This window comes from Mustela nigripes, chromosome 16 (genome assembly GCF_022355385.1).
Source record: "Mustela nigripes isolate SB6536 chromosome 16, MUSNIG.SB6536, whole genome shotgun sequence".
Classification (NCBI taxonomy): domain Eukaryota; kingdom Metazoa; phylum Chordata; class Mammalia; order Carnivora; family Mustelidae; genus Mustela; species Mustela nigripes.
The window spans coordinates 43,315,882-43,336,255 of record NC_081572.1 but is presented as its reverse complement, the minus strand read 5'-3'; the positions used below and the strand labels follow the sequence as shown (position 1 = coordinate 43,336,255).

The following is a 20,374-nucleotide window of genomic DNA, read 5'->3' as shown; positions in this document are numbered from 1 at the left end:
TCTTTTTTTTTTTTCTCTTATACTAAAACTCCTGATCTTCTTCTTCTTCTTCTTCTTCTTCTCCTTCTCCTTCTCCTTCTTCTTCTTCTTCTTCATTTTTAAGATTTATTTATTTATTTATTTGAGAAAAAAAAGAGAGAGAGAAAGAGAGCACAAGCCAGGGGAAGAGGTAGAGGGAGAAGGAGAAGCAGATTCTCCCTCCTGCTGAGCAGGAAGCCCAAAGTGGGCCTCCATCCCAAGACTCTGGGATCACGATGTGAGCTGAAGGCAGACACTTAACTGAGCCAGCCAGGTGCTCCTGAAATTCTTGATTTTTTTTTTTTTTTAAGATTTTATTTATTTATTTGACAGACAGAGATCACAAAGTAGGCAGAGAGGCAGGCAGAGAGAGAGGGGGAAGCAGGCTCCCTGCTGAGCAGAGAGCCCGATTCAGGGAAATTCTTGATTCTTAATGTTATTAACTTAAAAATGTGTTTATCCTACACTATAAAGAAAGTAATTTCAAGTAATAAAACCAATAACAATACTACCAAGAAAATGACTGAATGAAATTATTTTTAAAGACTTTATTTATTTATTTGACAGACAGAGATCACAAGGAGGCAGAGAGGCAGGCAGAGAGAGGAAGTGAAACAGGCTCTCTGCTGAGCACAGAGCCCAATGCGGGGCTCCATCCCAGGACCCTGGGATCATGACCTGAGCCAAAGGCAGAGGCTCTAACCCACTGAGTCACCCAGATGCCCCAACTGAATGAAATTTAAAATGTCTTTTTAGTTCTTTTTGTCCTTGCAGGGATCTGAACTGTGTTCTAAAGACATTGGAAATAAATCATTTCCAAGTGTTGGACAAAAAACCACCAAAGCCAAAAAAACAAAAACAAAAAGTCCCCAAAACCAAAAACCTTTTCCCTGTCATGCTTGGCTTAGTATAGCTTATGCACCAAGCATGGGTAACCAGGGGCCAGTAATACTTTTCCAGCATGATTTAAGTTGTAGAATCTTCCACTATTTTGGCCGCTGTGTTCAAGTTGGATAACTTTGATAATCTGACAGCCTGAGAATGGTAAGGGGGCGATCTGAGGAAAGGGTTGGTTTTCACAGCAGTTGAAATATTGGAAGATTCCACAACTTAAATCATGCTGGGAAAGTATTACTTACCATTGGTAACCCAAGCCCGGTGCCCTATCTAACTTGAAAATGGCAATGTTCAGTGAAATGTGCTACACACTTTTGCACAAGGTCAGGTTTTCCTGGTATGATTATATCCCTGTTAGTAATCTCTGGCCTCACCTAGTAATTTAGGGACATATGAAAACTTAGATCTGAAGATGTCTTTCCTAGTTAGTGTCTTCTCTAAGAATCCATAAAAAGAAACAGACTTTGAACCCAATTTATTTTGCTGACTTGACCCTACTGTCATAAAGTGTTTAAATTCAAGTAGTATAAAGATGGTAACAGGGAAAGGATTCAGGGTTCCAGATGAAGGAACAGTTGGTCAAGGAAGTCAGCTTTTCAGAGCTCAGCAGGTAAGCAGTAAATCTTTGTCTTGTATAGAAAGTTGTGAAAATTAAAAATAAGAAAGGGAAATTCATCTTGAAAGGATGTTGTCTGGTATGGTGGAAGAGAAGGGAAGAAATTAATCCTCCTCCTTAATTAATAGGTCGGGTATGGTCTGCTAATGAGCCCACACTCTCAGATCTTATTAGGCACCTACAGTGGACAGTGCTTGGGAAAAGGCTATTAATGACCAAATTCTGAAATCATCACATTAAAGTATTATGATAAAAATCTTTATTGGCAAGGTTTTAAAATTACAAAAGAATTGATTTTAAAAAATATTTTATTTATTTGAAAGAAAGAGACAGAGACAAAGAGAGAGCATAAGTGGGGAGGAGAGGGAGAAGCAGGCTCCCCCCCCTGAGCAGGGAGCCTGATGCGGGACTCGATCCCAGGACCCTGAGATCATGACTTGAGCTGAAGGCAGATGTTAAACCAACTGCACGACCCAGGCATCCCAAAAGTATTGATGTTATTACTAATGGTATCTTATTGAAATATTGACATAGTGTTGCCAGTCAGAAGAGGTGAGTCTGACAAGAATGAAGCTTGCTCCTGTCAGGACAGGCCTGGGATGGGGAGGAGCAGAGCCTGCCTACAGAAGTCCTAGGCAGGTTAATATTTGAATTATATTCCATCTCTTAAAGGTTAATATTTGTATTAGGGGGACAAAACTTCAGGTCGCTAATGTTTATGGAGAGGCCAAGGCTCAGAAGGGATTAATGGCAGCTTCTTAAAGGAGGAGAATATCAGTGTACCCAGTAGAATACTTAAGGGCCCTGGCCTTGGAAGTCCAGGGTTCAAATCCTAGTCCGGACATTTCCTGTGTTCAGGATGTTGAGCAAATTATATAGTCCTTCCAAACCTTTAGCAGTAATCTCAAGAGGGCTGTTAGGGACTTCACTGAAATTGAAATAATGTCTGTAGGCTGTTCAGCACAGTGCCTGTTGCATAGAAACCACTCAACATGTGTTTCTACCATATTCATAGTGGTAGTCTTGAAAGGAAGTCATACATCCGTGTTTTTCCCAGATGAAGTGGAAAGTATCTAGGGAGAGGGCTCGTGGCAGCAAAAGCATAGAAAGAAAAAAAATGGAGGACTTTATTATCTATTATTTTTAGTCTATACTGGGTTAAATGGAACGTGTATTCCAAGGGGGATGATGGTAGTGGGATGGGGGAAAGCGGAGAGATTGATGTGATTCAGACTACAGACCATGTGGCAGCTGAGTCTTTTCTAAGGTACGAACCATCTGAGTCTATGGGATTTGGAGCAGTCTCAAAAACTCTCTGTAGCAGAGAGCAACTTTTACAACACTGGTCCAAAAGAGGCTTTCAGAATCAGAATTACTGCAGCTCAGTAGGGACTGTCTGTGAATGAACAAAATTTCTTCTCTCTTTCTGTTAAAATGACATCCTATCAATTTCTCCAAGGAAGACTGGTTCTGCCTTTGCCAGGGCTGCCCTATAGTATTTCCTTGTGGTTTTCTTTTCTTGCCTTAAAAAAAAAAAAATCCCTAATACTAAAAGTACTTTGAACTCAGTAATCAGAACAGGATTGTTTAATTAAAAACTAGAAAGAGTACAGCTGGGATGACTCATCTGGGATTTTATTTTAAATGCATAATAGACAAGAGGAAGGTTCATAAAGTCAGTATAGACCAAAGTACAGAACCAACTACACTCTTTCTCCCCCAGCAGATCAGACGTAAATTTGTTAAAGATGGTGTGGAACGTCAGTGGCCTCATGAGAACATGCAGATTTCTTCTCTTAGTGATTTTGTTTCTGCCATGTGAGGTTACAAGTAAGTTAATATTCCTTTGGTCTCTTTGTAAATAAATATTGCCAATTAAAACCTGATCAGCAGGCACTGGGAAAATCCAAATCACCAAATACACAGCCAGTATGGCTCAGAGTAGAGGAGTCAGACCACATGATAAGACATTAAATGGAAAAACATTTTTATGGTTCTGATATTATAAAACAGAGTAAATATTCTATTCTCTCCAGAGCCACAGCTGTTATTTTTCTACGTTTTAATGCATTTCATTACTAATGACATCCAAAATACACTCTGCTGTTTAGGTAAGCATAACCACTCACAAGAAAATCTTTTCTGCATTTGTTCTCTACCCCAACCTGGAAGTAGATCCCCTCCCCCGCCAAACACCAATTTTAAAAGTAATACACAGTCTTTGTAGAAAAAAATAGGAAATATATAAAAGGATAAAGAAGGCATACGTGGGTGGCTCAGTCAGTTGAGCGTCTGACTCTTGATTCCATGGGATCGGCCTGTGTCAGGCTCAGTCTGAAGTTCAGCGGGGAGTCTGCTTGGGATTCTGGTGCTCGCTTCGGCAGCACATATACTGAAACTGCTTGGGATTCTGTCTCCCTCTGTCATGTGCATGTTTTTTATTTTATTTCACATGTGTCTGTGCTCTCTCTGTCTCTCTCTCTGTCTACCCCTCTGTCTCTCTCTCTCTCTCTAATAAATAAAATTTTTTTAAAGATTTATTTATTTATTTATTTGACAGATAGAGGTCACAAGTAGCCAGAGAGGCAGGCAGAGAGAGAAGGGGAAGCAGGTTTCCTGCTGAGCAGAGCGTCCTATGTGGGGCTCGATCCCAGGACCCTGGGATCATTACCCAAGCCGAAGGCAGAGGCCTTAACCCACTGAGCCACCCAGGCACCCCATCAAATAAATAAAAATTTTAATTAAAAAAAAAAGAATAGAGGCCCCTGGATGGTTCAGTCATTACGTGTCTGCCTTCAGCTTGGGTCATGATCCTGGGATCAAGCCCCCTGGTGGCCTCCCTGCTCAGCAGGAAGCCTGCTTCTCCCTCTTCCACACCTCTTGCTTGTGTTCTCTCTCTCACTGTGTCTCTGTCAAATAAATAAATAAAATCTTTAAAGAAAAAAGAAGAAAGAAAACTAAATCCAATCATCCAGAGATAACCACTCAATAACATTTTGATATGTATTCTTCCAGATTTTTAAAAAATACTGGGCAGCAATCACATCATTTTCACCAGTAGTTTATGCATTTTAAAGGAAAAATTCATATGATTACAGACTATATTAACAAATGTCATGTCAGGGGCAAGTGTGTGCAGTTAAAGTCAATTTTAGCTTTTGTTACTTGCTTTTGAACTAGGGAAGTAAGAATTGAAATTCCAGTATGTTACAGTGAATGGATTTCTGAAAATCAGAGATGGAAACCAGCTGCTATATATCCTGATAATCCTTCGCACAACAACTCGATTGTGCTACAGACCACAGCTGTTTAAACATCAATTATTTTACTACACTGCCAAAATAACATTCAAACATCAGAAATGCAAGACTAAATTTTCCACAATCCCATTACCTTCAGAAACCTTTTCAAATCAGCTTTTGCCCGTATTCAGTTGCATATTCAATTTTTATACACTCATAGTAATTACTAGAGATGAAACTTACATTCTGCCTATTCACCTAATGTGGTGTCCTAAGTATTTTTCAATGTTACTATCAATCTTTTTCATTTGTATTTCCTCACTCTCACACCCTTCCTTTGCCACTTTCAACCCCTTGAAGTAAACAATTAATGTCTAGAAAGCACTTCTCTACTTTTTTCTCTATTTTTACCAATCCTGTTCAGTGTACACACTGAATTTTTTTCCAAGACTTTTCCTCTTAAATGCATGTGTGTGTACATCCATGCATGTGCGTGTGTAAATGGGGTAATTCTGTGCATAGTAGTTCTCAAACTTCACTGCGCATTAGAATTGCCTGAAGGCATTTTGCAAATGCAATACCCAGATTGCTCTCATATCAGTTAATCAGAATGTCTGGGGGTGGGAGCCAACCATGTGTTTTTAAAGATCCCCAGGTGATTCCAATGTGGAGCAAAATCTGGTAACCATCATTTTAACATTTACTTTTAACATAACTTCTTTTAGTTAATGATACATTACAGAGCTTTTCCCCTTGTAAAACCACATAGATCAATAGGACTATTTTTAATTATCACAAAATATCTCATTGTACGGGTGTAACATGATTTGTTTAACCAATCCCCCATTTAGTCGTTTTGATCATTCACTTTAGGTTAATACTTTCTTCCTGCCCTCCCAGCTTCTGTTTTAACTGTGAATAATAGCACTGAGAACTATATCCTGGACACTGAGCCTGGCTCCCAAGAATCTCTGAAATGTGCTGTTCATAACCACACCAGAGAGGAAGAACTTCTCTGGTACCGAGAAGAGGGGACAGTGGATTTGAAATCTGGAAACAAAATCAACTCCAGTACGGTCTGTGTTTCCTCCATCACTGAAAACGACAACGGAGTCACCTTTACCTGCAAGCTACAGAAGGACCAGTCGGTGTCCGTTTCAGTGGTGCTGAATGTCACTTGTGAGTGAGAGGGAAGAGACCGCTAGCTGATCGCTGTTGTCTGCACTGTGTTAAGTGGTACTTGAAACCTGGGACTGAAGAGTTGTGTGTGCATTTTCACATGAGCTTGGTGTTGCCTCATTGCCCTATTTATGCTCCCACAACAGTGCGTGAGGGTGCTCGTCTCCCCATGCCCTCGTGAGCACTGAGTATCCTCCAACTCCAAGAATTTGCCAGCCTGATTTGGAATTTTACTTTCATTTTCTTAATTAAGAATGAGGGTGTCCACCCTTTCATAGGTGTACTGGCTGTTCATGTTTCTTTTGTGTGAAATGCCTGCTCATGTCCTTTACCCATTTTTCTATTGGGTTATTTGCCTTTTGAAAATTGGTTTGGCTAGGGGCGTATGGGTGGCTCGGTTGGTTAAGTGACTGAGTCTTGATTTTGGCTCAGGTCATGATCTCAGGGCTGTGAGATTGAGCCCTCGCAATGAGCTCTGCATGGAACCCCCTGTGGGGCTCTGTGCTGGGTGTGGAGCCTGCTTAAGATTCTACCCTCTACATTCCCACTCTCTCTCTTTCTAAAAAAATAAAAATTAAAAAAAAAAAAAGGAAGAGGCAGAAGGGAAAAAAGAAAGAAAAGAATCCCCATCAAGTAAAATGATCAAAGAGTCCTATATCACATGATAGCACTCTAAAACAATGAGCTAGATCTCTGTGGTTCATCGTATATATATCTCAAAAACATGCAAGCTATCGAGTGAATAGAGTCTGTTATATAAGCCTCCTAAAACAATATGATGTATTTCCTATCGGTACAGTATATGTATAAAAAACCTTGTTTGTTTGTTTGTTTGTTTTTAAAAAACAACAGCTGTAGAGATTTACATGAAACTTACAGCAGTGGGCCTCTTTGGGGAGCCAGGAAATGAACAAGATGGAGTCAAAGAGGATCTTAACTTTATCAGAAATGTGCTAATTTTATAAAAGGGAATACCCACGTATTGCTGACAGTCTTCAAAATTAACTCTGTAAATAGTTAAATAAAAAGGAACAACTAATAGGACATGTCCACAGGCCCTATAGTACATTTGGTAATTCTGTTATCTATTTCAGCAGCTTCCTACATCTCTGAATACCATCTAACATGCTGTTGGATATGGATACAGAATTTCAAGCTCATTCCAAAGAGCAACAAAATGTCATTCTTCTGAAAACGTTATTAATAGCACAGCCTACTCAGGGTCTAATTATTCAGTGTGTATCCAAGCTCCTTTTTTCCTCTTCTCCACCTCTCTTTCCTACTGCCCATTTTTTAAGCACTTTATTGCTCTTCCGCACCTCACCCAGAAAATGCAACGGGCAGAGAGGAGAAAAAGAGTCAGCTCAACCATTTCTCCTCCTAGATGTTGGAACACCCCGGTGGGGAAGAGGGCTGGAATTATTTGGCAATGAGAAACGTGTTCAAAATCTCTGTCTCGGGACGCCTGGGTGGCTCAGTTGGTTAAGCAGCTGCCTTCGGCTCAGGTCATGATCCCAGCGTCCTGGGATCGAGTCCCACATCGGGCTCCTTGCTCCGCAGGGAGCCTGCTTCTCCCTCTGACTCTGCCTTCCACTCTGTCTGCCTGTGCTCGCTCTCGCTTGCTCTCTCTCTGACAGATAAATAAATAAAATCTTTAAAAAAAAAAAATCTCTGTCTCTGTGCCTGCCCTTATCATGGAGGGAGTAAGGACTTGCTCACACAGAGGGATGAGAGAGACTCAGAAGGTCACAGCTTCCATAGATGTCAAAGTTGCCATGATTGGAGCACCTTCCGGGAGGAGGACATTATTTTTAGAGGATCACTGAGGAAATGCAAGTATGCATTGGTTAAATGTGGCCAGGGCAAATTTGGTTAGATAAAATGCAAAAATAGAGGAGGTAAGGAAACCTCAAAACCACCGTGGCTGCCGCGGCCACCAACACCAGCACCACAATAATATGACCAGCACTGTGGTAAATTTTTTACAGGCATTACCTCATTGAATCTTTACAGCAGATAGAGGTATTAGCCCACTTTTTAGATGAGGAAATTGAGCAGGTACTTAGCAGTTCAGTAACTTTCTCAAGGTCAGAGAGCAAAGACTTATAATTAATTAACTATTTTAAAAGATTTTATTAATTTATTTAAGAGAGAGAGAGCATAAGCAGGGGGAGAGGCAGAGGGAGAAGGAGATGGAGATTGGCTGTCAGGCAGGGAGCCAGATGCGGGGCTTGAACCCAGGACCCTGGGATCATAAACTGAGTGGAAGGCAGACACTTAACTGACTGAGCCACCCAGGCACCCCTCATTGTTTTTTAAAAAAGATTTATTTATTTGAGAGAGAGAGAGAAAGTTTGTGTGTGCAAGTGGGGGGAGGGGCAGAGGGAGAGAATCTTCAAGCTGACTCCTTCCTGAGCAGAGAGTCTGATACGGGGTTTGATCCTATGACCCATGAAATCATGACCTGAGCCGAAACCAAGAGTCGGTCAGTTAAATGGCTGATCCAGACGCCCCAGATTCATTATTATAGACGTTTTTCCATGGCTCATCTTCTCTACCACATAGAAGTTCTATGAGGTTTGGAACTGGATATATGTCATTTACCATTGTATCCCTGGTTCCTAGTCCAGTGCTTGGCACAAAGTAGGTACTCAATAAATCTTTGTCAAATGAATGAACGACTACATGAGAGAGACTGAAGGAAGATCTTGAACACTGACAGTCAACTACTGCTTATCTGTTAATTCAACCCACCTGCTTGAGTCTTGCAGTTCCTCCTATTCTAAGTGGAGATGACTTCCAAACAGCGGAGGAAGGCAGTGATGTGAGGCTGGTTTGCAGCGTGAAATCCAACCCCCAGGCTCAAATGATGTGGTACAAAAACAGTAACATCCTGATTTTAGAGAAAAATTACCAAGTCCATCAGACAAGTGAGTCTCTCCAACTGTCAATCACCAAAGTCAAGAAATCTGACAATGGAACCTACAGCTGTGTTGCAAATTCATCTGTGCGAATGGAGACCAAGGACTTCCACCTCATTGTCAAAGGTAATTCTCTTTTCAAGTAGAGTAGGCAAAAAGTCAGAATAGGTTTTCATAAATATTTTTGTGGCAACAGATCATGATGACAATTATGATTAGTAACCATGATTTTCTTTGGAGAGTCATCCCTATCCAAGGAATTTCCACTAAGGACTCCAGTTCTTCCGTTTAGGATACCCATTCCATATACAGCAATGCTTTTTGGGCAAAGGTCTTTTTTAGAACCAAGTGGTGGAAGACAATTCTGGTTGGCTTTTGGGGAGGAGTACCTTTCCTGAATTCTCTTAGGCAACAAGGTTCGTAGGAACTGGACTTTGGAGTTTATAGCCTAATGATAAACTAAAAGAGAAGTCAGAAACACAAATAGAAAGAATGATAGATAAGGAAATGAATCTTTAAAATCTCTCCTGACTTTGAAATTGTGATCTTTAGGCTAAGCAGCAGTGAGGGAGGGGGAAGATGATGTAAAAAGGTCTTTCTCTTGGCTTCATGCCTCACCTACCCAGATTTTTCACCCCTGAAATAAAAAACAGGGAACAAATAAAGTTCCAAGTGTTCTTCCCTCCTCATACTTCTCATTCATACAAAAAGAGAAAGGGGACCTGAGCCGAGAAAATGAGGAAGACAGTAGAAAGAAATCAGGTCAGAGAGCGAATGGAACGCAGACCAGTGTTCCCACACCTCTACTTAACATAGGTGATTGGGGCAAAAATTGACCTCGAGGGGAACCTGGATGGCTCAGTGGGTTAAGCCTCTGCCTTTGGCTCAGGTTGTGATCTCAGGGTCCTGGGATCGAGCCCCGCTTTGGGCTCCCTGCTCAGAAGGGAGCCTGCTTCCTCCTCTCTCTCTGCCTGCCTCTTTGCCTACTTGTGATCTCTCTCTCCCTGTCAAATAAAGAAATAAAATCTAAAAAAAAAAAAAAAAAACTTACCTTGGGGTGAGCAGCAGAAAAAGAAATTGTCAAGAACACAGTTGTGATAACTGGAATGGGAACGACCATCTTGGTAGCAGGGTAAAGAGAGCCACAGTCTAAGCTGAAAACTGGCAGCCATCAAGCTTGTCACTCATTCCTTGCTGCTATGATCTAAGTTCAAAAATAACTTCCTTTTTAAAAAAAAAAAAAAGATTTTATTTATTTATTCGACAGGCAGAGATCACAAGCAGGCCGAGAGGCAGGCAGAGAGAGAGGAGGAAGCAGGCTCCCCGCTGAGCAGAGAGCCCGATGCTGGGCTCGATCCCAGGACCCTGGGATCATGACCAGAGCTGAAGGCAGAGGCTTCAACCCACTGAGCCACCCAGGCGCCCCAAAAATAACTTCCTTTTTGATACAAATTCCAAAAGTTTGGTTAGCATAGTTAAGTTTTCTTAGATAACATCTCTCTTGATTTGAAACAACCATTTATTAAGACCCTTAATTGTCAATTTTAGTTGCTGAATATACAGACAAAAACACAGTAAAAAAAATCTTTAAAGTTTGCTTTCATGTTAAAACTGTAATTATGAAGTTGAGAAACATACCAGTTTATGTGATCTGCAAACTCGGGCAAGCCAAGTTAATTTTCTGGTTACAAAGCCTTAGTTTGGATACATGTAATGACTCCCTTCTCCTTCTAATTGGACAATGTGCATCATTGAAATAAAATTTAGTTTTTCTGAAAAAAAAAAGAAAAAGAAAAAGAGAAAGACAAGATACCTGGAGTTGCAGATGCCGGAAATGCTCACATACACATCTCCTGGTCTGAGGCCAATATGCTAAGAGCAGCCAAACAAGCTGAGGTACTTATTTCTTGTTAGAACATTTTTCACTTTGTCATTTGCTTCCCCATGCCCACACATTGCTTTTCTTGCTAGTTCCTGGGAAGCCAATTGAACCCCTGCCAGAAGTGTTGGACGATGTGAGCACCAGGCTTATTTCCTCCCTCTCAAGGGGAGGTCGGGAACACCGACCCAGCCGAATGCCCATGACTGTGATTACTGGCCTGTCCAGTAATTTGTCCTGCAGAGTGGTGACAATATGCCCAGGGGCTGCTTGCTTTCAAAACCAAAGCCACAAATAACCCAAGTACTCATGGGATCTAGCAGTGGAGGAGGAGGTCCCTTATTGAAGCCTGCCTATTCACCTCCCCCTCCAAAGCACGGCTGGCAGGCACCTCCAGCCACTGCATTCTAACCAATTGTGAAAATTATGCACGGAGATTAGGGAATTATATAATCTCTCTTGGTTAAGAAGGAATCACAAGTTCTCTGTGCCATTAAAAAACAAACAAACAAACAAACAAACCCCAAAACCCACAACAACAGCAACAACAAAAACATATGACTCATGTGGCAAGCAGGATGCTAGCTTGGCAACTTGGCTCTTGGATGGGTGGGGTTTTGGATGGAGCTCTTCCAAACCAACTTGTTTTTCTGATTTCTTCCCGCTCTATTATTTCCTTGGCTGTGGGCTATCTTCAAAGCATTAAGTGCTCTGCTGCTGGGGCTCAGGCTAAATATGCTTGTGGTGAGCCTGGGCAGGCTTTGTTGTTCAGTAGAGTGGTTTCTAAATGAGGCCGTGGAAGCTGGAGTGAAAGCATGGATCTTGGGCACAAGAGTATAGCCTGTGTGTTGGGATTATCTTGCCCTAATAAATATGGAAGGGAAAAAATACCAAGAGAGTAAAAACAGGACAGCAGGAGAGCTGCAGTACACTTCTTATTTCCAATAAATTCCTAAAATACTATCTTAGCCAGGATTGCAGCCCCTCCCCTTCTGAGGGTGAATGCAGCGGCCTTAGACTTACACTTGCCAAAGTGTAAGTTCCAAGTTCACTTGGAATCTGAAGTGAGCCAGTGGGTCAGGCAGTTTTCAGCTTGTTTATGGAGTGAAAGCTGCCAGGAGTGTCTTCATTTTATTCAGCTTGGTAAGAATATTCAGGTCTGTGGATGATTTTTGATTTCCTTTCCCAATTGTTCCTTGACACTGAAAGTGGAAGGGGTCCCTAAGAAGGTGAGGGCCATTTGGTGTCTCTTAGGGCGAGCTAACAAGAGGCCCACGGAGGAGAATTTCTCCAGAGTGTTGGTGCAACTCACACCCTCATGAGAAAAATTTTTAGTAACAGCTAAAAGAGAGTGAGAGGAAAGGATGCTTAATCTATGTACTCCCCCAAATTACCCTGAGCAGGAACTGGATACGTAATAAAGAGGAAAGCAAGTAAAAAGTAAGTGGTTATTGTGTCCTACAGGTATGGGGGGGATAAACCCTATTTTTTAATATTGAGGAATAGAGGACTTGGGCTTTGAAGTGAGATGTATTTAAACTCTTCTCTTACCCTCCTTCCCATCTTTTGCCCCTTGTGTACTGTCATGTGAACCCGTGTCCTTTATAACACTGATCTCAATCTGTAGTTTTTGTTTGTTTAATGTAGTTTTGTTTGTTTGTTTGTTTGTTTAGTATCTGTTGTTTTTGTTTGTTGGCAACTAGAATGTGAGCTCCTTGAAGGCAGGAGCCTTCCATAATGGCCTATCTTTTGCAGGCTGAGCACAACCTACTGTACCAGTAGTTGTTCAATAAAAATGTTTTGACTACACTCAATCGACAAACTCAATTGTATGATAAATAACACACTTTTAATTTCCTATAAATTCCTAAAATAATATCTTGGCCAAGATTGGAGCCCTTCCCCCTCCTAGGGTGAATCCAGGGGCTTAGACTGGTTCATTTAAATATTTTTGTTGATCCGAATTAAGCACTCTTGAAAGTTTCATCCCATATCATAGCAAATATATTAAAATGAAGCACATTAAGTATACTTTTTTGCTGTAAAATTTTTGAAAGTTTGTTTGTAACTTGCATACATTTTTAGTCTTATTATAAATAGGATATTAATTTGGTTCTTAAGGTTTAATTATTATTATTATTAAACAGTTGGGTCATAGTTGACACAAAGTTATGTTTTATAGATGTTTAAACATTTATTAATTTGGGGTAATTTTGCCACTTTATTTTCATATTTTAGAAGCTATAAACATATATATTTTAAGATTTTATTTATTTATTTGAAAGAGAGAGTGTGAGCCGTGAGGGGAAGAGGGGGTGGGAGAAAGAATCTGAAGCCGACTCTGCCCTGAGCCAGGAGTCCGATATGGGGCTCGATCCCCCGACAGTGAGATCAAGACCTGAGCCGAAAGTAAGAGTTGGATGCTTAACCGACTGAGCCACCCAGGCGCCCTGGAGTCAATTTTTTTCCAGGTCTCAAATATTTTCATAGGCTTTTGGGAACTGCGCCCACAGTGCCTTATGAACCAAATAGCTCTAGGTTTCCCTGGTGTTCAGAAAACGAGGGGGTGGGTTTTCATTTCTAGCTGACATGATTGCTGCCGATCTCTTTCTAGCCCAAGTTAGTAGACTCTGTTCTTCCATGTTGTTTAGAAAGGTATGAACATCTTTGCCAAATTTCGGAAGGCTGGAGCTTAGAGTCCTACTTCCCTCGGGGCACACACAGCCCCCTTATATAACGTTTTGTCCCCTGCTTGGGGTATTACCACAACGCTTCTTCTCGGGCCCACAGGCCTCTCTCCCCTCAGTCCAGCAGGCTCTTTCACTTTTCTCTTCCTTTTTTTTTTTTTTTAAGATTTTACTTTTAGGGGCACCTGGGTGGCTCAGTGTTTAAGCGTGTGCCTTCGACGCAGGTAATTATCCCGGGGTCTTGGGATGGAGTCCCGTGTCGGGCTCCCTTCTTGGCAGGAAGCCTGCTTCTCCCTCTCTCTCTCCTCCAGTTTGTTCCTTCTCTTGCTGCCTCTCTCTGTGTCAGAAAAATAAATGAAGTCTTTTTTTTTTTTTTTAAAGATTTTATTTATTTATTTGACAGAGAGAGATCACAAGTAGGCAGAGAGGCAGGCAGAGAGAGAGAGGAGGAAGCAGGCTCCCCGCTGAGCAGAGAGCCCAATGTGGGACTCGATCCCAGGACCCTGAGATCATGACCTGAGCCGAAGGCAGCGGCTTAACCCACTGAGCCACCCAGGCGCCCCTGAAGTCTTTAAAAAAGAAAAAATATCTTATTTTTTAAAGTCTCCATACCCAACGTGGGTCTCGAGTTCACAACCCTGAGATCGGGAGTTGCATGCTCTACCGACGGAGCCAGCCGAACACCCCTCAATCTTTCTCTTCTTGCTTTTAAGTCCTTCTTCCCTCTTTTGTCTCCTGTGGAGATGCCTGTAAATATCTTTGGGGCTTTTTAAAGTGCAGGAAAAACCACTAATATGAGCCTATTTCTACCTTCTGTGTGGCCAAAAATTTGGATGAGGAATTCACAAAATGGTCTGATTACCTGCTTTAGGGGAGTTATTCCCATTACAATAAATTATCCTTCTCCAAAGTAATGGATCTAAAACCTATCTCTGCTAGTTACTAGCTTGTGACTTTGGGTCAGTGGTTCGTCACCCATAAAATGAGGGACCAATACCTACCTTCTTGGGTTGTTTGAAGGCTTTAATTAAGAGGATGGTCTATGTTAAGTATAAGGCACCATGGTGGGGACATAGTAGAAATATGTGAACTAGATTCATATAAATGTTATCTCTTGTTCCTTATGTTTGCCTTTCCAACAGATAGAACTGTGACTATGCCAATAGAACCCATTATTGCTGCGTGTATTGTGGTCTTTCTGACGCTGTGCTTTGGACTCATTGCTAGAAGAAAAAGAATAATGAAGGTATCTAAGTATTCTAAGCTATGTGGGTAACTAGTCATCTAAATACAGGCAGAGAATCAGCTGTCTAAGTGACTAGGGAGTTGGGAACCATACTTGGACACTCTGTTTCCTCTAAAGGTCTAAAATGGAAGCTGCTCAAAAAAGTAAAACTTGTACAAATACTCTGAGTACAGCTTTAATAAAGAATGGAAAGTCATCGGGACAAACCCTGGGTGAAAATAGCTGCAGGGGGTTGGGGGCTGATTTTTCTTCCCTTTAAATTCTCCTTTATTGTTGCTATAGTACCTTCGGTACAATAAATAAATATACAGAGAAACATCTGCTGTGGGTTCAGAGATCTGCTTGAAAAAAATGGCCCTTGCTGCTCAACTTACAAGGGCAGCCACAGGCCCTGCGACCGGAGGGTTGGAGCTTGAATTGTTGCATGGTTCACCTTGTTGGTTCGCTTGGTACAACGAATGTGTGTGTATAGGTTAATGCCATGCATTTGGCTCCACCAGTTATTTCAGTGCCAAAGGGAGGCAAATGCAGCAGGAAGCCTGTAAGAAAAGCCCAGTACAGTCTAGGCTTGTCAGTTACGCAGCAAGATGCAGGCTTCTTGAAACATATGGTAACTGCGTGTGATTCAGGACAAGGGACAACAACGTCTCCCAAGAAGAAATTCACCCACCCCCTGGTGCCAATCCAAAGCAATTTTTTTTTTCCGGGGGGAGGGGGAGAGAAGGAAGAAAGAAAAGGAGAGAAAAAAAAAATTCAACTACCTAAGACTCCTAGAAGCATTTTAAGAATTACATCTCTGTAGGTTCAATAGAGATAATTAATATGGCCAAAGACGTAAGACCTGCACCCGTGCAGAGGTGTCTGTATTTCTAGCCATCTCTGTATGGATGAGTATTTTTCTCGGTAGGAGATTAACAGCCATTTGGGTTTCCTATCCCTTGAGCCACTTTGGTGCCTTCAAAATGTTTATCTACAGCCTCAGAAAAGGAGGCAAACTCACTGCCCTTGTGTTTGCTTTTAGCTGTGCATGAAGGATGAAGGTCCTCAAAGAGACACGGCTCTGTAAGTACTCTGGGCTGGGGCCAGCGATTTCCCAGAAGCAGATGGGAGTAGTGGCATGTGTCATAAGCCCATCCTGGTCAAACTCCTCCTTAGATGGGAGGTGTTGGGAGGTGCTGGAGGTGAAGAGGTTCAGACAAGAACAGAGGGTGGAGGAGAATCTGCCTCCACTTTAGAGGAAGACAGGTGAGGCGAGGTTGGAAGGTTGCCGAGGACTGAGAATACTGCTGCCATTGGGTGGGTTGGGCCTCTGCCTTTGGCTCAGGTCATGATCTTGGGGTCTTGGGATCAAGCCCCGCATTGGGTTCTTTGCTCAGCGGGGAGTCTGCTTCTCCCTCTCTCTCTGCCTATCTCTCTGTCTACTTGTGATCTCTCTCTGTGTCAGAGAGAGAGAGAACGAGCAGGGGGAACGTCAGGCAGAGGGGGAAGCAGGCTCCTCACTGAGCAGGAAGCCCAAAGCAGGGCTCGATCCCAGGATCCTGGGATCATGACCTGGGCCAAATGCAGACGCTCAACTGACTGAGCCACCAAAGTGTCCCACTACCACTGGCCTTAAGACTGCTCTCCACTTAGGAAGTTTTGGGCTAATGCTATGTGCCTGCGTTGTATTGCCACCTAATGTAAATGGCTGAGAAGGCTTACCCTGGGGGAAGCAATACTGCTTTCTCCTTCACAGCGGGGTCACGCACCCCTCATTCTTAACATTGTCTTCTCTGTGACAGTTCCTGTAGTCTGTCAGCTCCAGCCTTGGAGAAGTAAGCAGTAGGTAAAAAGAACAAAGGTGTTCTTTCTGAGAGCATGAATTTTGTTTTGATTTTTTTTCTTATTGCCATGATTGTCTTTGTAATTGATTTCTTGGTTCATTTCAGATGAGCAAGCTGAGCTACCATCTCACACAGAGAGAGGTTTGGATCAGGACTTCCTTGATTTATGTAGTCCCATCTGTATTTATTGCTATTATTAAATTCACTCCTGTCAAATTGTCAGAGGTTATGAAAAGTGTTTCATTAAGCCCTGAACAGTAGTTGTTATGACTAATTTGATATCCTTGCAGAACATTTTTATGGAGAACACTATTAAGAAAGAAAAGTAAGATTCTGTTAAGGCCTCTCCTGGGAGGTTATGTTAATTAATGGAAGTTGGTTCCAAAATGGTTGGTCACCATTTACCATTGAGTCTGTATTTTTCTAGGGAGGAGATGAACACAACATATTTGGTTTTCACGAATTAGTGCCATACCAAAATGAAAAAGGGGAACCGAACACAGATTGATCAATTTCTAAGTTGCCAAGGAAGCACATAAATAATATCAATCATCATCTACTTTCACGGTCGTCTCATAAAAGAAATGTTTAGGACTAAAAAAAAAAAGGACGGATGTAATCTCAGAATATAAGGCATCCCTTTCAACAGAATAAATTTAGCACTGTGAAGAAGTCAGCATATGTTCTTATTTTTCTCATCTCATCCTGGTGTGGTGACACAGTCGCAGACTTTGTGAGCCTGTGTAGAGATGGAGACGAAAACAGCAGGGGACCTGCGCTAGCCAGCAGTTCTGCTGGGGGAGGGGGCAGTCTTTACCCCTCTGGAGCAGTCCCTTGCCTAGATCCAGCCCTATTGATTATGAATCAGCCTGTATGTACTTTCCTCATTTATCTCCATTTTAAATTTCGGCTCTTCTGATTTATCATCCACCTTCCCCACTTCCATTCTTTCTTCATTCTTTTCCTCTGAGAGTCTCTGCTTCTCTGCCCCACGCAGGTGGGATGCGTTAGGAAGAGAGGTCATCCTGGCCAGAACAACCTTGAATGTCTCTGCTGTGCTCACCCTCTAACTTAGAAACAACAACACAATTTTTGGCCTAATATTGCAGGAGATAAATGTGCTACAGCAAAAGAGAGAGAGAGAGAGATCTGCTATCAGCCAGGTGGTTCAAAGCTTCTTACTGACATGGAAGCAAAGAGAAGAAATGAGCAGATTGTATGAAATCTTAACAATCTCGTGTGTAAGAGGGACCCAGACACATTCTCCTGGAGGCTTCTCTCTGCTTCCTTGGAAACTTCTGCATGGAATGGAGAGAGAGACTGTTGAAGACTGATTTTCAGATTTCTCTGTTTTCTTGGAGGCCCCAACAGGACTGTGTGGGGAAGCCTCCAGATCCTGTTCTCCTCATTCAGGATTTCTTAAAGTAGACTTTGGAAGCCTATGAAAATGGTGTAAGGACAAGGTAGGAGGATTGTGAAAATCTGGAAGTTTAGGCGATGAAGGAGAAGCCTGGAGACTATTTGGAAAAACACACACACATCTTTGGCAATGAGGGGGTTGGGATAGTTTAAAGTGGAAGGGGAAATGGGAAAAACTTACCTATCTAATTGGACTTGGAATCAGGAGACCAGAATTCCGGGCTTGGCTGTGTTACCTTGAGCAAATCCTTTAAGGTCCCTTGGGCCTTTGGAATATGAGGATGCTACATTAGAAGAAGGATTAATTTTCATGTTAAATTTCATTTAACTCATGTGATTTTCAAAGGATTCCCAAATACTTTAGTTAAATGCTGGAAGGAGTTGGCAAGAAAAACTGACAATGTAATACCTTTGGCCTACGTGGTAGAATTATGAATCAGCTTTGTTCTAGGACATATAGCAATCCTTGAGTATTACGGGTCATCACTAGGGAATTTCTTCACCCTTACAAACTCCAGTGACCTTGTACATTAGCATAGACAAGGAACATCAGTTTTAACAGAGCATAGTAATGTCATAAATGATCACTGCCTTTCATTTTGCCTTAGTTTGGTAAAAAAAACCCACAGAGCCTGTCTATTGTTATTTTTTTGAAGGGGGAGGGGCAAATGGAGAGGGAGAGGAAGAGACAGAATCTTAAGCAGGCTCCATGCCCAGCAGAGTCCAAGGTAGGGCTAGATCTTAGGACCCTGGGCTCATGATCTCAGCTGAAGTCAAGTCAGACACTTAACTGACTGAGCCGCCCAAGTGACCCAAAACGGTGTCTCTTATTTAAAATTAGAAGTTGGGGGGCACCTGGGTGGCTCAGTGGGTTAAGCCTCTGCCTTCGGCTCAGGTCATGATCTCAGGGTCCTGGCATCGACCTCGGAATCAGGATCTCTGCTCAGTGGGGAGCCTGCTTCCCTCTCTCTCTCTGCCTGCCTCTCTGCCTACTTGTGATCTCTCTCCCTGTCAAATAAATAAATAAAATCTTTAAAAATAAATAAATAAAATTAGAAGTTCAGCCTACAACTTGTCTTAAAAGGACATGAAATTCCAGAATTTAAAAGAAGCCCCTCTAGCCTTTTCTTAAATGTCTTCTCTATCTATTAGCAGATACTTGAATTTCCAACAATAATATTCTGTTTTTGACACTTTGGACTACAAATACCAGTGGAGAAGTGACAAACAAAGCCAGTTGTTATCTTCTCAGCCTTTCTACCAATAGGGACACCTTTTATAATTATCATTTTTCTCTTTCTTGGGCCCCATTTTTTGAAAAAACAAAAAACAAAAAACCTGGTCTATCAATCAACCAGTATTTATTAAGTAATAATATTTGCTTTCCCAATTTTCAAAGCATCAGTGACAGGGACACCTGGGTGGCTCACTCAGTTAAGCATCCAACCCTTGATCTCAGCTCGGTCTTGATCTCAGGGTGGTGAGTTCAAACCCTGTGTTGGGCTCCACACCAGGTATGGAGCCTGCTTAAATAAAAATAAAAATAAATAAAACATCAGTGATCTCTACTTGCCAATCTGAACTTCCTTCATGATGACGCAATTACCCAGTTGATATAATTCAATTTCAAAGCAAAGAAATCTGATGCTTTACTTAACCTGGACAATCTTTAATAGGTTAACAATATAATCACTGCCGTTAGGTTTTTTGGATCACTGAAAATAGCTTACAAGCTCCTTTGCTGACCAGTTTTACCCCTGTTATTGTTCACCATCACCCGAACCTACTGGCCAGGGGTCATAAAGTTAAATTCATACAGATTCAAGCAGGTCAGTGACATAGGCAAGTTGTTAAACAATAGGGAGCGGTGAGGACAGGGGCAAATGTCTAAAAGAGGGTGAATAGGTGCCATTGGGGACAGATCTTCTGATTCTTTAAGAGAAGCCAGAACTCTGAATTTTTATGTGTAATTTTCTTAATTAAAAAATTTGGGGGGCACCTGGGTGACTCAGTCAGCTAAGTGTCCAGTTCTTAGTTTTGGCTCGTCATGATTTCGCGGTGGTGGGATTGAGCCCCGTGTTGGACTCTGCGCTCAGTGGGGAGTCTGCTTGTCCTTCTCCCTCTGCTCTTCCCTCTACTCTTGCTCCCCACCCCCAATAAATAAATCTTAAAAAAATTTTTTTTTAAATCCTGGATGTCTAGGAGTAGAAGAATCCTCTCACCCCAATACATGTTAGTCTCTGTTAGTTAAGTGACAACCCAGCCTTGTCTTGGGTTTTCATTATCTCATGGAGATTTTTATGAAACAACTCATGTAAGTTTTCACTCCTGTCCTCCTCTCCTCCGAAGCTCAGGCATGATCACGAATAAGTAAATCAGAGGGAAATTAGTTATATAGTGCTGAGGACTTTACCTGCGTTTTTTGATCCTGTCAACAACCCTTATGA

The 20,374-nt window shown here is 41.9% G+C and overlaps 1 protein-coding gene across 2 annotated transcripts; it reads left to right on the top strand.

Annotated features, from left to right (window-relative positions):
• Positions 1-3,279: 3,279 nt before the first annotated feature.
• TMIGD1 (transmembrane and immunoglobulin domain containing 1) lies at positions 3,280-16,713 on the top strand. 2 transcript variants are annotated; one of them, XM_059380259.1, is made up of 5 exons: positions 3,280-3,361; positions 5,674-5,952; positions 8,724-8,999; positions 14,582-14,685; positions 15,707-15,751. In XM_059380259.1, exons 1-5 carry the CDS (start codon positions 3,280-3,282, stop codon positions 15,749-15,751), a joined length of 786 nt encoding a protein of 261 aa, XP_059236242.1. The 2 variants fall into 2 exon arrangements, 1 of the variants encoding a protein (XP_059236242.1); XR_009400423.1 differs by lacking the exons at positions 3,280-3,361; positions 5,674-5,952; positions 8,724-8,999 and adding exons at positions 11,845-11,895; positions 16,614-16,713 and having other exon boundaries at positions 15,707-15,747.
• Positions 16,714-20,374: the final 3,661 nt, after the last annotated feature.

Excerpts from the sequence above, each read along its gene's own strand:
- TMIGD1 (XM_059380259.1), top strand. The coding sequence starts at position 3,280 with ATGGTGTGGAACGTCAGTGGCCTCATGAGAACATGCAGATTTCTTCTC. Across the intron at positions 9,000-14,581 it reads CTTCCACCTCATTGTCAAAG|ATAGAACTGTGACTATGCCA; the intron begins GTAATTCTCTTT and ends CCTTTCCAACAG. Across the intron at positions 14,686-15,706 it reads GAAGAAAAAGAATAATGAAG|CTGTGCATGAAGGATGAAGG; the intron begins GTATCTAAGTAT and ends GTTTGCTTTTAG.